We start from the raw sequence: 14832 nt of genomic DNA, 5'->3' as shown, positions 1-14832 counted from the left end.
AATCTATGTCATGAGATTGATTTCACAAGAGAATTAGAAATCAATGCCTGGAGTTTAGGGGCTAAAAGCCTTTCACCTTTAGGTCACCAGTTCATATCCAACTCAGTTGAGTAGTGACTTAAGGCTGTTAGCTTCTGAAGATTGTTTAACCAGAAGGTATTTAATTGTATCTGGTATTTTATCACATGCATTTGCTTGAATTTGCTCACATCTCAATGACCAATTGCCCGTTATTTAAAAAGCTCTTTCACAGTAGAGACCTTGTGGTCGGAAGAAAGACCTTGGACTAAAAGGGTATGAAACCCAACCTACCTTCTCACTGGGGAAATGGTTCCTTTGGATCAACAGTGAGCTTGTGGTGGGGATAAAGAAGGGACTTCAGGATGGAAGGATATCCATCTAATATTTCCTAATCTTATCTTTCATAAATTGGCAGAAAATTTTCTTCTTGTTTCTCTTTTAAATAAATAAATGTTTTTAATTAGTGTTAATATTTTTGTGGAAAGTTGGCAGCTTGCATAAAAAAAAAGAATGATGATATTTTCAACTTTTCAGCAACAGTATTTCTTCTTTTCAGTTCTACTCACAAGAAGAAGCACACAAACACTGACAATGTTCCACATTTTTCCTACCTACTCAGTACCACTCCATTTGAAGACTGAAGTCCTTAAAAAACATATGAAATCAATATGCTCAAGCTGGAGACTTCCATTGTATAGAAACTCATTACTATTTAAAAAGCCCAATAAAACATTGCACATTTTCACAGAAGCAGCCAGAGTATTTTATACTACAATGTTTTCATTCTGCACACTCCTTACTCTTTTTCTCTGTCATTTTGATCTCAGGGACCTACTGAAGAGGGAAAAAAAAAAAAAAAAAAGGATTTCTTATTCCCTGCTAGGAAAGTGGGCAGCTGTTTAGTCTTTTGGGAAGGAAAATGATGGGTGAATAGCTGCTTTGTTTATCAGGAGAGGCTCTCCTTAAGAGTGAGAATTGAGGAAAAAAAAAAAAACAAAAACAAAACAAAAGAGAAAAAAAACTTTGGGAGTGGTACATGTTCGCTGCTTTTATTAGGAAGCAATAAATATCGCACTATCGCAGAAGTGCTTCCTTCATCCAAGCATTCTTTTAAGTGGCATAAAACCCAAGAAACAGCTTCCTAAAAGCAAAAAGCTGAATATGTTTTGCAGAGTAGTTAAACCTGTGATCTAACTTGATTAACAGAATCATATGAGGTACATGCTTAGACACAGAGAACTTTTTGTTTGACAAAAATACAGTCTTTTCCAGAAAATGGGATTTTTTTCTATGGAATAATAAGTCAATTGTAAAAACAGAGCAACAAAACAACCTCCAACAGAAATTACTTTTGTGGGACAACTTATCAGTATAATCAATAAATTGGCACATGCCCCAGAGGCATATCAACAGCCCCTAATGGGAGCAAGACCATAAGTCAAAAGCTGGCCTGGAAACTACTGAGACATTTCCTGTTTTCTGCTGGAATTTTTGTACGCTCCACAGGCATTCTTCGCAAATACATGCAGGCAAACCATGAGAAATCAGGAAAGTATTGGGTAATTCATTAGTGCCTTTTCCCTTCACATAAATTGTTTTGGAAAAAATCTATGGTATTGAGCAACAGCTGCTTTACAAAAACACAGTATATTAAGAGAAAGGGCACGAAATTAAACAAAACAATGGGGTTGAAGGGTGTCAAGTGATGTGCCTGTATTACCATTAAGCCTTACCAGAAGTGTGGGATATACTCTGAGTCCTGATGACAGCTCATTTCAATTCAAAATTAATCCAATTCAACTTCCCTCTAAACTTAGAAAGTCTTGAAGGGACCACTTTCTGTGTTGTTTCAAAAGGCCAACATGTTTGAAAGAGAACAGCCTAAACTCAGAACACAAAAAATAAGAACTTCCCTTCTTCATATGAAATGTTTTCAACTTAAATCTATCCCAAGACAGGGGTCACTGTGTTGTATTAATAGACAGGGAATTTAAAGCAAGAATGGTTCTGTCTTTTATCTCACTATGCACCTGAAACCGTGAGACTATTCGCGTCTGCCTCTAATTTTACTTATCCTGATCTGACTTGCATCGGTGCAGGAAAACCAGAATCAAACACTTATTTATATCTGCAGTATGATCTCTTGTACGAATAGTATGCTATCCTCATGTCAATAAAATATATCATGGCTTTCAATTAGATTAAGGACCGGGAACATTATTTTATTTCCAGCTTCCACATGAAGACTTTGGATCCTAAAGTATGTAAGTTCTCTCATATTTAATCTTGTTATAGAATATATAAAAGTCATCCTACAGAATTACTAAAATTCTTTGCAAAAGAATGTGATTCACCGGTGTTTAAGTGTGTAACCACAGCCAAAAATAAGCATTTAAATGGTTTCAGGAAACTAAAATGTATTAAATAAGCAAGCTGAGGATGCAAGTAGCATAAAAACCTCCCAGTTATGTTCCTGTTGCTTTTTTCTGTTCTTGTTTAGCATGCAATTAACAAATACACTACTTCCTCTCTGCTAACAGCCTAAGGAGCTTAAGCTGTTAATAGTGCTAGCACTGAATGACTTGAGTGGTACAACATTCCTGTCTTTATCTTTAAAATGACAACACGTGGGTGATTTACAACCCCCTTAATTCTTTTACAATCACTAGGCAAATGTACCGTGACCAATCCAACTCTGCAAGATCACATGAGGAAAGAAATTACTGTACATAGAATTACATTATGCACCTTCACACAACACTGTCATCCCAAATGCCTTGAAAGGCTGCTCAAACTGAGATAACAACTGAGTTCACATCATATCCTTCAGTGTTTGTGAAAGAAAACTGCTAAAAGACATGACAAATGTTTCCTTTTTGCTATCTAAAGCTCGAACTGGTACACATACAAATTATACGGCATTTTTTGGTTAACTAACTAAGAAAATGATGCATAAGAACCTGAAAGTGCCTGACTGAAAAAGAGTTCTCCCTCCAATTATATAGCACTTTTCCCAATATAAAAACTATTCTATTTTAATCACGTTTATATTCAGTTCATTCATTCACATGATTGCAGGTCTTCTTCATTTGGGTTGATTTAGATGAGGCTAACAGCCATCAGAAAGGCTATAATAAAAATAGAAGAACTCGATTTTATCTCAGAAGTTGGACTTTTAAATAGATGAAAAGCAAAAAATTGAGGTATCCTACAAACAGCATTATTCAAACACACAGTATTACCTGATTACACATAAAGGAAAAGTTTCAACTTACAATCATTCATATTTATATATATTGTGATAATAGCAAAAAGTCATAGGTCAGGATCCAGAATCCATGCTATTGTTTGAACACAGTGGAGAATATTATCCGTATGATAAATCAAAAAGGTCATAAATTTTTGTAGTCTAAACTATCATCAAACTGCTTACATGCTTTTAATCGCCTGAAAGTTCCACTTGACAGACCTACAGTCTGTCCATGTCAGTATTTGGAAAGCTAAAATAGAGACAGGCAGCAATTCAACTCATTCACATCAGTTACCAGATGTGCAGTTCCAGGACCTAAGACATAAACTGACTGGACAATGACTTCAGCCTTGGACTAAGGGATAGAAGGTGATGAAGCATTTCTAACGAACTGGCTCGCTCTGTATCTTTCCAAAGCAAACATAGCAAGCTCTGAGTTGTTATCTTGTTGTGCATCACCAGTGAGCGTTACTGTAGACGTGGAACGGAAATAAGATCTGCTGAACTCACTCTGCAAAAAAAAGATTAGCTATTAATTGTAGCCCACAGAACAAATCCTTTTACTGCAATCACAGACACTTACCCAATAGGGCATTGCGCCCGTTGTCATCTGGCAGGAATCTTTTATCCACAGCACACACTAAAAGGTGATCAGGTAAATTTGGTGACTTTGCACCAACGAGTAAAAACCCTGACGGTACCTCAATATGTTCATTGGAAATTGAAACCAGTCTCAAATCTTTACCAGCCTGGCAGAAACCTAGAAAAAAAACAATTCAACATATTTTAAGTGGACAAGATTTTTTTGTTTAATACTCACAATTGTCTTCACTAAAGAACTTCCTATGTTTTTCATGAAAAACAAAGTTGTATTCTCTGAGGTCAAGGACAAACTAAGAGATAATTTTCTTCCCTGCCTTTCGGTCAGCCATAAACAGATGCTACCAGTACAAAAAACAAATGAAAATCTGAAAATGTACCGTGAAGTTTCTCTTGATGGTGTTTTTCAATGTACATATTTATGGGATTATTTACTAACATCATCATAACTGAGGTCAGACATTCAAATATAGAGATAATAGTTCTCAGTATCTGGTGAATTTCACTGGCTTTTCCTGAGTTTTCAATATTTTTTACATTGAATGAGGTGCACTTTAAATAGAAAAGAGTGATGAAAAAGCCATAGAAATTACCACATGCATTTTAGCAAATGCCATCCCTGCAAACTCAACCTTTTAAAGGTCACGTTGCCTAACAGAACAGAAGTTCTGTCCTCATGCCAGGTGTTCCAACACAAATGCTTATCTGACACACTGGGCAAAGACCCTGTCAAATGTAAGAGCAACTAAGAGCAATCCAGCTTTATGTGGCACGTAATGAACGTTTTTAGGATTTCTATATCAGATTATCTCATTCTGATGAATTATAGAGGAAATTGCCCCAATCCTACCCTTTTCAGCAGGGCAAATGCCTTTTCACAGCATGTTTAGTGCATTTCTTACCATCAGTAGTACAACATCCTTCTGGGGGAGGCTTCATCTGGTAAGGAACAGGAGGACTACTTGATTCTGAGCCTTCTTCCTCCTCCTCTTCTTCTTCTTCCTCATTATCTGCTCTGCTGCCTGCTATAAGTTATCATAGCATAAATTACTCGGACAACAGAAAACACTGGCAACAAACCAATGAATGAACAGGGTGACCCAGTTACAGAAAGTATTACAGCAAACTGGATTCTCTCCTCTTGACAATGACTTTACTGTTGCCAACTCTTAAGATATTTGTTGTTTCCTTAAAGCTCCAACTTCCACTCATGCTTACAATAGAACGTCTTTTAACAACAAAATAAAGCTTTTAGCTCCTGCACAAAAAAAAAAAGAGTTTAAAAGCATGACTCTACTGCACCTGAGAAAGTAAAAAAACCCTAAAGGACAAATAAAAAGAAGCCTCAATTTATTATTTTTCTAAATCTCCTTATTTTTAAGCTAACCTCATGATTTTTGAGGCCTAACTCCTGATGTTTGAATTCTTGCTGATCACAACACTGTAACTGTATCTTTTGTTTATAATATTGACAGCTACTATAAACCCAAAGTCGTTACTTCTTAGCACTTTAGAATGTCCTGGCCACAGTCCAAGTACAGATTTTATTCATTAGATATTGACCATGTCCTTGATGTTGTACAGGCAACTGAAGAAACGGTTCCTGTTTGAAACTAGGTTAGCCACAGATGATGCCACAGTAAGAACACCTAATTCTCAGACTGTCTGTCTCCCACCATAATCCAGAGCTCCGAGTCAAGCACTGCCATTCCTTGTACAATGTTTAGGAAGACAATTCACAGCAGCCTATGTATGGACGGTGCTCGTCCAGGACACAAGACTGAATGCTGGAGAATACATGATGTAGAGTTCATTTTTAGAGAGCTTTAGGTGTTTCTTCTTCAGATTCTCTGCTGTAAACCACTTTTTTTGTGGTGGACCGGCTACCTAAATCAGCATTTTAACTTCATAGCTTGCTCATTAAGAGAATTCACCTTCATATTACTAGTGCGTGTTTCAGCCTTTCAACTAGAGACTGCTTCTTTCCACCCATAGGACAAAATTTTTGTCATGCATAATGCAACAGCTCCAGCAAAACATACTTAGCAATGACTCCATCCCCTCTTATGGCTCAGATACACTCATGGCAAATGGGGCAAAGCTGGCAAGCAGAGGAGTGCGGCTAAATGGTAACTGAGAACATTTCCACAGACAGGATTAAGGAAAATTTCAGGCCAGATCCAGCCTTACACATGACAGAGGTAGGGCACAAGTACTACGTGAACCCAGAGGGGCTTATGTCTTAGGCTTCCAGCTTCTTGGCTTCTCTGTAGGGACATGCCTGCAGCAAACACTAGGAGCTTTCACTGGCAAAACTGATGAAGCGCTGGATTTACTTGAGGATCAGCAAGAAGCCAAATAGCTGTTTGGACTTGGGCAAGTAAAATAGCAGTTAGTCTCCTACATTATTCTGTTGACCCAGCTTTTAGACTTGAAATAGAAAAACAGTGAAGCACACTGGAGTCATCCTCCAAAACTCAATGTCAACCGGACATATTTTCTTTGCTTCAACTGACTTTGGATCAGGCACTCAGAATCCCATAGGATGCTCATCAAAGACTTTTTTTTTCCTACGACTCTCCTCAGAATATTGTTTTATTTTATTAACAAATTATTACAGAATCAGCTAAACAAATACTATAGGATAAATGAGAATTAGAGAGGAAGCTGAAGAAAGTAAATCTAGAGTCTGAAGATTTGTCTCTATAGGTTGTCAAGACTTAAACCCCAATCTAGAAGAGGATTTGAAGGATATGTTTACTTTTAAGTATCTAAACATCAAGCCTCAGTCCTGGTGCACACAGATAAGGACAGAATGTTAAACATGACTGTTCTAAGGGTGTAGTCTAAAGATAAAAATGCTGAAAGTGAACAAAGGGAAAAGTGAACCTCTGTCTTTGCTATTTAAGCCAGGGATAAGCTATGTGTTATGAGTTAACCTTGACCAACATTCAAATGCAATGCAAAAGGGGTGAGTCTGGCTCTCCTCTCTTCCACCACACTCCTAGTCATGAAGTTCCTTCCTTTCTCTTTGTGCCATCTCTGACACTTACTGGAGCCTGTGCTGAGTCATTCCAGCCAGCTAATCCAGCAGAAAACCAACTAAGTGAGCAAAAGTGACTAGATATTTTTACTGGGTTTATGTATTAAATTAGCTCAGTAGAAGATCCAAAAAATGCCAAAATTGATGAAAAGGGAAAAAATGGGAACATATGGATGAGTGGAGGGAGCAGAATGGGGGATTTTCCCCTTTGGGCAATGGTAAACTGTTAGATTTGTCCAGCTGTAACAGGTAATTTCACATAAAGGAAACAAAAAAAAAAAAAAGAAAAAAAGAGAGAGACAAGAAATGGAAGTGGACACTAAGAAATAGGAGAGCTACAGTGCTTTCAGGTAAAAAAAAAAAGTACAAGAGCAAATATGTACCTACAATACACAGGAATGAGCTGCTGTCACCTGTAAAGGGCATTATTAGGGTTTCTGCTGCTTGTTTTGAAAAAGATCTACAGTTTCTGCTTCCTTTTTACTTTTAAAGCAGGGCCCCTTCAAACAGCTCCATGTATGCATGTGTCTGTTCCACATCTTTTCTTAAACGGTCCCAAAGGAACACACAATCAAGCACTCAAAACCAGAGACAAGATGATGGCAAAAGTGGACTCACAAACCATAGTTCTCCCGTTGTATGTTACAGAACTAGGCAGTCAGCTGACGTAACTTGATATAGCACCATTAAAACAACAGGCATACTGTGAAGATTTTGTCCATATTTTATTGAATTTAAATTTATTCATAGATACAATAAACAGCATTGTTTGCTTTAAGGAATTCTTTTCAGTTCTCACAGACCTTTATGTTTATACAGTTGTGATTAAGACAGTTCATTTGGAAAACTCTTCTCTCCTTAAGATATAATTTAAATATAAGTTAAGTTCTGCAATTATTTTAATATACGTATAATTTTTTCACAGTAAGACTATTCATAGAGCTGATTCTATCCACGAACTGATGGCAGCATCAGGGCTTAAATCAACAGCCACAAAATATATTGTATCCATGTACAGACAGCCTCTCTTAAAAGCAGATCAAGGAAGGAGGCAGTTAACCGCAGACACAAGTTCATTGCAAAATTCACATCTGAACATGGTGCTGCTCTCAGAGCTGAATGCAACAAGACTCAATGAATAATCTCCCTGCAGCGGAGCCGACTGCTGCACTGCTGCTCTGCATTCTCTGCCACACCGCTTCCCAGCCTTTTCCCACTGAAGTCCCAGTGCTATCGGTGGTATAGGACTTGATGCTAACACAAAACTAATGCTTGTCATCAACTTTTGATATCAGCTTCACATCTCTTTGGCACAAACATAACACACAAGCCCAAGAGATGGCACCCAAATGCATCTAAAACTATAAAAGAAAAACAGAAGAAATGTATTTGGTATTTGAGAAATAAGATGTGATTAGAGAATCAAAACTGTGACTGTGATTGCAATTCAAATGGGATTTTGATTCTAGAAGTGAAGAATTAGATTAGAGAGTCTCACTGATTTGCACATACTAATAACTGGCAATCCAGTCCACAGGTTTAATTTTCAGTTTGTAGGGTAGTAACTAGGCAAACAGAGATATGCAAGAAATCTAAACCTGTTAGGGCCAAATAAGCTTGCCTTCTCTTGTAAAGAGTTTTTAATGCGCATTCCTAGAAAGTTCCTGAACATCCAGACCATTTATTGGCATTTGCAGATATGTTCTGCAATTACAAAGGCTAAGAAAATTAAGAAGACTTTAGAAGACCCTCATTAGAGATGTACGACCAGTCAGACCACAGCAAACTGCAACCTTTTTGATAAAATGAAAAATCTAGCAAGAGGTTTTTTTAAATAATAATAATGTTTTTAGATTATTTTAAGCACTACATGAATTTGCCAGGTCTGGAGAAGGGAGGAAACACATCAATTATAAAAAGGCTGAAAAACCACTATTATTGGAGCCAAGGAGATCTGACATTATGTCTAAAGCAAATCAGATGAATGTAGTACTTTTAATTTACGTAGCTACAAACAATTTTATAGGTAATGTAATTGTATAAATGACTGTAAAGGCATACATTTATAACATGTATGTCTTTTTCAAATCTAGAATGTGTAGACTGGAAAACCAAACTCACTGGAAAATACATGTTTGCACAAACAAAAATGTAACATCTAGGCCAGAAGGGACCAGCATTTCATTTAACTCGTCTCCAGGCACACCACAGTCTCTTTAGCACAAATTATTTTCAGGCATGAATTATCATAATAATAATCATAAATTATCATGACAGATATGTAATGATGTTAGGCTAGTCTCAGTGGCTAGGTACTTTTTTCTCATTTAGATGGTCATTTATGTATCAAGAGGAGGTAGAAAAATGTTTTTTAAACAAAAAAATATAGACCTAAAAAAAATGACATGTTACAACAGGTGATTAATAAAGCTTAAAAAAACATTTCCAATTGTATTTTTCCTAAACTGACTATACACTCAATTGTCAAACACTCTAGCGATTTTTATATTGTAACATCATCAGAGACAAAAATCCATAATATCAGCCATATCTACTGGTGGCTGGTTTTGTTGTGAAATCCTACTTTGAACATCTATAACATGTTATCCATCCACAAAACGTTTGGGTTGCATTGACCCACTGCACTACCTTGTCCAAATTATTTCCTCTCTAAATTATATCACTTCTAAATTATTTCATTATATCATGTCTGCTTCACCATAGGAAAACACTTGCTGTATTGAAGACTAACAGGCAGCTATGACCAAGGATAGCCCGAGTATATCATCATGTGAGAATGCCAGGGCCATGGAAAGATAACAATGAGAGGGGAGGACGGGGATTATACAAGATCCCAAGGATGGCTCTCTGCTTCTCATGTCTCCTGGCCTTCAGAGCACAGGGATTCATGTAACTAGAAATGGAAACTTCAATTTATGATGAGGCTGGAGTGTATGACGCCAGCTCACAGACCTCTCCCATCTGAGGAACAACCTAAGAAAAACTCTATTACAGCTCCCTTCAGAGTTCCTGTTGTCAGAAACTTTCATGAAAGGAATGTTCTCTGCCAGGCTGTTGTGAGACTTTTAATTAATTATAGTTCAATTCTGTTTCCATTAACTGCAAAGAAAACAGAATCAGCCCCTCAAAGTCTGGAAAGTTCTTTGAAAGCCTTGAAAGAAAAAAGTTATAGAAGTGTGAAATCGTGCTTGTGTTCCTGAACAATGCATCTGCTCCTGTAGCATCTTTCCCAACTGATGTCATAATCCACTTCGTGACATCACAGTTGGTTGCCATGGAAAAGTTTACGAAATCCTCATAGAAGGGTTTGATAGATGGATTGCTTTGCGTAGGGAACAAGCAGCGTATATATTTAAACAAAAAAAAAAATCACTATTATGTCCTATATTAGCAAAACAAAAGAAAAGAAGAAACGACTAATTATGTGAGAGCTGTGAGCAGATTTACTTTTTCAAGAAATCTTTTCTCTGCTGTTACCATAAGGTAATACCAAAGAGTTTAATCTGTGCAAAATACTTTTATCTACTACTACTTCTTGAGTTGATTTTTTTTTTCTGTTACTGTGGATTGTTAACTGTTACGTGTTCTTCATTGCATATATATCTAAGCCATCTTTAGCAAAGTATGACAGGGGAAGCAGACCTGATTAAAAGAAATGAAACACCACCCTGTTGACAGAAACGGCTAAATAATGAAATTATTAAACATGACATTGCACCAACATGTCAATGTTCTGCACACCCTACTAAACTCACCGAAAACCACGAGACTACTACACATAACAGCACACCAAAACACCAAATTGTATCATGAGTTTGCTTATCAGATCTACACAGTCCATTTAAACTATATTGCTTCCAAGAAGGAAAAAAAAGACTAAGCAAATGAACTCAGAAGGCAGGCTTCTCTGAACACACACAAAAATTGTGAGAATTCCCATGTGTTAAATACCAACTTGTGCAGGGTTGAGAGAACACATGAGAGAGGTTGAGAACACATTCTAAATTTTTACCTTTTCAACCACAGAATAACTGAAATCATTATGCCCAAAGTAATTATAAGCCTTCTTAAAAGCTAAAAATATTTCTGCTGTATTTATTCACAGCGAAAATCAGTCTTAGCATATATCTTTTACAAATCTATCAGATGTTTACCATCATTTACTGTATAACTTTCAGCAGTGTGCGATAAATTAGAGGATAACGGATTTCCACATCTCCAAAGATTCCTCCACACATTTAATGGAACAATTCCTAGTGCTTCAGTTTACGTATATTTATAAACCTGAGCAAGCAAATGGCTTAATTTTGCCAAAATAAAAGACATTGCAGCTCATATTTTTAATCTAATTCTTATAAATATCTATATATTTATAGATCATAAAAAATCCAAAGAATAACTTTAAATACTTCTGGTTTTCTGTATTCCGATTTGAAATGCCAATGCTGAGCCTTGGCAGAGCAAAGAGCACAATTGTTTTTGAGCAGAAATATGAAATCCACTATTTCCTACCTTCCAGTGATGACAGTTGCTGTTCGGCTTCCAAATACAACTGAGAAAAGATTGGTCTGGGAACTAAGTTGTTTGAGCGGAGAGAGGCCTCAATAGAATTATGCAACACTTCTTCAAACCGTGTTGTCTTGAGCTGACCAGCATAAGAATTTCCCATCTTCTCAAAAAAAAAAAAAAAAAAAGACAAGAAGAAAAGAAAAAGATATTTCAATTTTAGCACTCAGAACTCGATCACTGCATGTTGATGTCAGACTACAACATTTCTCATGAAAGAGAGAAGCTTCATTGTCTGCAAAGAAAGGCAGAGGAAAAGAACATTGACTGCAGCAGTCACTGAGCAGATCCTGCTGGTAAATTACAGGAAGTTATCTACAAGTAACAGCTTTCTGTAATTCGGCAGAAAGGCAGCAAGCTTTGACACCTTCGTGAAGATGTGGCTCGAAATGTGATTCGAGTAACTCGCTGGTTTATATAGCAATTGAGGAGATGCATTTTCAATACTCAGCAATCTCATCTGCTAAACAGCCTTCCTGTTTTACATGATTTGAACAGAATAAATGTTAAAGGATCTGGAGAATAGCACAGTTTTGTGTATTTATCTTTGCATGGAGCATCATGGCTCCATGACTAAAGCAGTTCAACACATCTTTTAGAGATGCTGTCTCATAAATAATGTAGCATTGCTGTAACTCAGATCTTGTGAAATATAATGGCTTTTCCTTCTCACCTTAAGCGGCATTTTGCCCTGTAAACATGAATTATTGGAGTTTTTTTAGAATGAGACATTATTATCAATTACCTATTTGATTTTGCATTTAATTATTAGTCCTTTATTGCTAGTGAAACCACATAATTTACTCATTCTGTTGTTGAGGAGTCAGTTTATTCCAGCTGAATATCCCACGTACTTAACTGCAGCCTGCTTTCCACAGTGAATACAATGAACCGGCATACCCAAAAGCCATGTCAGCTGTCTTTTCCTGTTACAAAGTAGCTCTTGCCCTGGGCCCCATGTCCTTTCCCTCCTCAAGTAACTGTGAATAGAAAGCATGAAACGCTTCCTGTCTGTGGCAGTAATTCCTAAACAGTGAACAGCCCCTCTTCAGCCCTGGGTACTGCTTGGGAAATGAGCCTGTTGGGAAGCATCCTGCAGGAATCAGTCAATCAAAAGAAAAAATACTGTGAAACCACATACTGCTCTTGATTGAAAATGAGGTTTGAAAGAAACAACATACAAAGCTGACAATTTGCATATCATTTTGTGACTTTGTAAAGCATATTTTACATACGTAATCATATTTTTGTATACTTGTTTGTGTCATGTTAATAATATATAGCATGGTTAGTACTATGTAATATAGCATATTGATTATACATATATAGTATTAATAGTAGCACAATAAGAATTTTAAAACAATGCAAGCAGCATTTAAGAACATGATCTAGATTAAAAGCAGGTGCTGAGAACATGATCTAATTAAAAGCAGGCACTACCAACAAAATATTTGTTTATATATACAAAATCAAACAGAAAAGTTGCAGTGAGTAGTTCCAATGCATCCATTTGGTGAAGGGTAAATGGGAAGCTGCAAAGCCTGTTAGTGATGTTCAGAGCTAGTCTGGAAGTGAGGATGCATCTTCTCTTCCAACACAAAATGCAGATTACAGCTCCTTTTCTGCATTGATGGGAACCCTCTGGCTCCTCTAGTTTTAAATACTGCTTCACTTACTTACACCAAACACAGCTGAAGAAAGGAAAGCCTGACATCAGTATTGTCCTTAAAAAGCTTTATCAATCAGAGGTATATGCAGGAACCCAAGGTCAGACTCTGAAATGAATTATACTAAATGCTGTTTCTACACAAAAGCACTACAAAGTATTTAGTTTCAATTTTAATCCATCTTTCAACCCTTATATGACTGTCAGGTATCTTGATAACTATTTGTCTTTGTTACATTGATGTTTAATGTTTAGTGTAACAGGGACAAAAATTACCAAGATACTTGACAGATACCTATTTAATACTTGACAGATACCTATTTAATGCTTTGTTCTTTTAAATTCCTTCTCATATTATGAATTAATATTTTCTCTTGGTAGGTTAGGGCCATCTGCAGGCTCAGGGACCCATCTCTACATTTTCAGAGGCAGGCACAATATGGTTCTACATGACTATTCATCACAGTCTTGAAAGTCTGACTAAAGAGAAAAAAAAATGAACGAACATGATCTCAACATGTTAACATTCAAAGTTAGACCTTCAGGAATGGGAATAGCATTCTGCTATCATCCATTCCACACGCTTTCTTACACGGACTGCTTTATTTAAATACAGACCCAAAACATGAAAATGTAATATAACATCCAAAAGATTTTTTTGCATTTAAAAATCATTGAGACAGCAAAAAGAGAATATCCACTGCGGTGGCAGAGGCTTGTCTTACAAAGGGCTGGATTCTACCTGTTCTCAACATGACCAGGCAAAGCAGACTGGTCCCCCTGATTTTCAAACTTATTTACTTTTTGAAAAGCTTCATTAAAGCATGAAGCATTTTTTATTAAAGCATGAAAAATAAGTCTTTTTATTAATCCAGAGTGAGACAAAACATTCTGAAACAACTTAAAAGCTTTATCAGATGAATAGGCACACAGACTGCTTTATGCAATGAAGGCTTACTTGTTCTACTGATCACTATCTGGATCTAATTGTGATGAATGAGAAAGCACTGTAATATTTCTGTTTATAAACTCTATTCCATAGACACAGTCATCCGTTATTCTGTACAGTTTACAGGGCTGTTCTGTACAGGAACAGAAATAGAAGTACCATTTACAGGGATTTAACATACTTGCTCAGGATTTATAGAGCCCACTAATGGACAAAACAGAAACCCTATATTTAATCCTGAGGATGGCAGAAAACAGCATCTTATCGATGTGATGTTTCAGATAAAGAATCAGTGAAGTTATTTGAGCAAGGGGCATGTCTTGGAATCCTTTACAACTTAAGCATGTTTGTTTATCCATTGGGGTGCTAATTTGATTATGTGAATGGGTTCATAAAACGAAACAAAAATATGCTTTGTGGATTTGTACACCTGGTAAGCTCTCGTGTACCTGTAGGATCTTACAATCACAATGCCAAACACAATCATAAATCCAGGAACATACTTTGGAAGATATGATAAGTATTTTATATCCATTTTTCATCATCAAACACACACCACTGCAATCAGAAAATGGGCATTGCAGGACCTTCTTTGCCAGCATCAGCCTTTGTCATTCAGAGTCCCAGTGACTCTCAGTTGCAGGAGAAATTACTTCTATGAAGCAAAGGAGAAGCTGTTTCTCACTAACTCTACAATGATTGTCATCCCCTCTTTT

At 36.7% G+C, this 14832-nt stretch overlaps 1 protein-coding gene across 4 annotated transcripts in view; it reads right to left on the bottom strand.

The window, feature by feature from the left end:
• The window catches only part of GREB1 (growth regulating estrogen receptor binding 1), a 61501-nt gene extending 49897 nt beyond the window's left edge, over window positions 1-11604 (bottom strand). For all 4 annotated transcript variants that reach the window (XM_086608392.1, XM_086608391.1, XM_086608393.1 and 1 more), the window contains exons 1-3: window positions 11448-11604; window positions 4774-4896; window positions 3855-4031 (exon numbers count right to left, since the gene is read on the bottom strand). In XM_086608392.1, coding sequence (XP_086464518.1) covers window positions 3855-4031; window positions 4774-4896; window positions 11448-11604 — 457 coding nt within the window. The remainder of the gene's footprint in view (window positions 1-3854; window positions 4032-4773; window positions 4897-11447) is intronic.
• Between the last annotated feature and the right edge of the window lie 3228 nt (window positions 11605-14832).

The sequence above is a fragment of the Tauraco erythrolophus genome, chromosome 2, assembly GCF_009769465.1.
Source record: "Tauraco erythrolophus isolate bTauEry1 chromosome 2, bTauEry1.pri, whole genome shotgun sequence".
NCBI classification, from domain to species: Eukaryota; Metazoa; Chordata; class Aves; order Musophagiformes; family Musophagidae; genus Tauraco; species Tauraco erythrolophus.
Note: the sequence above shows the minus strand (reverse complement) of the source record. Positions and strands in the feature narration are given on the sequence as shown.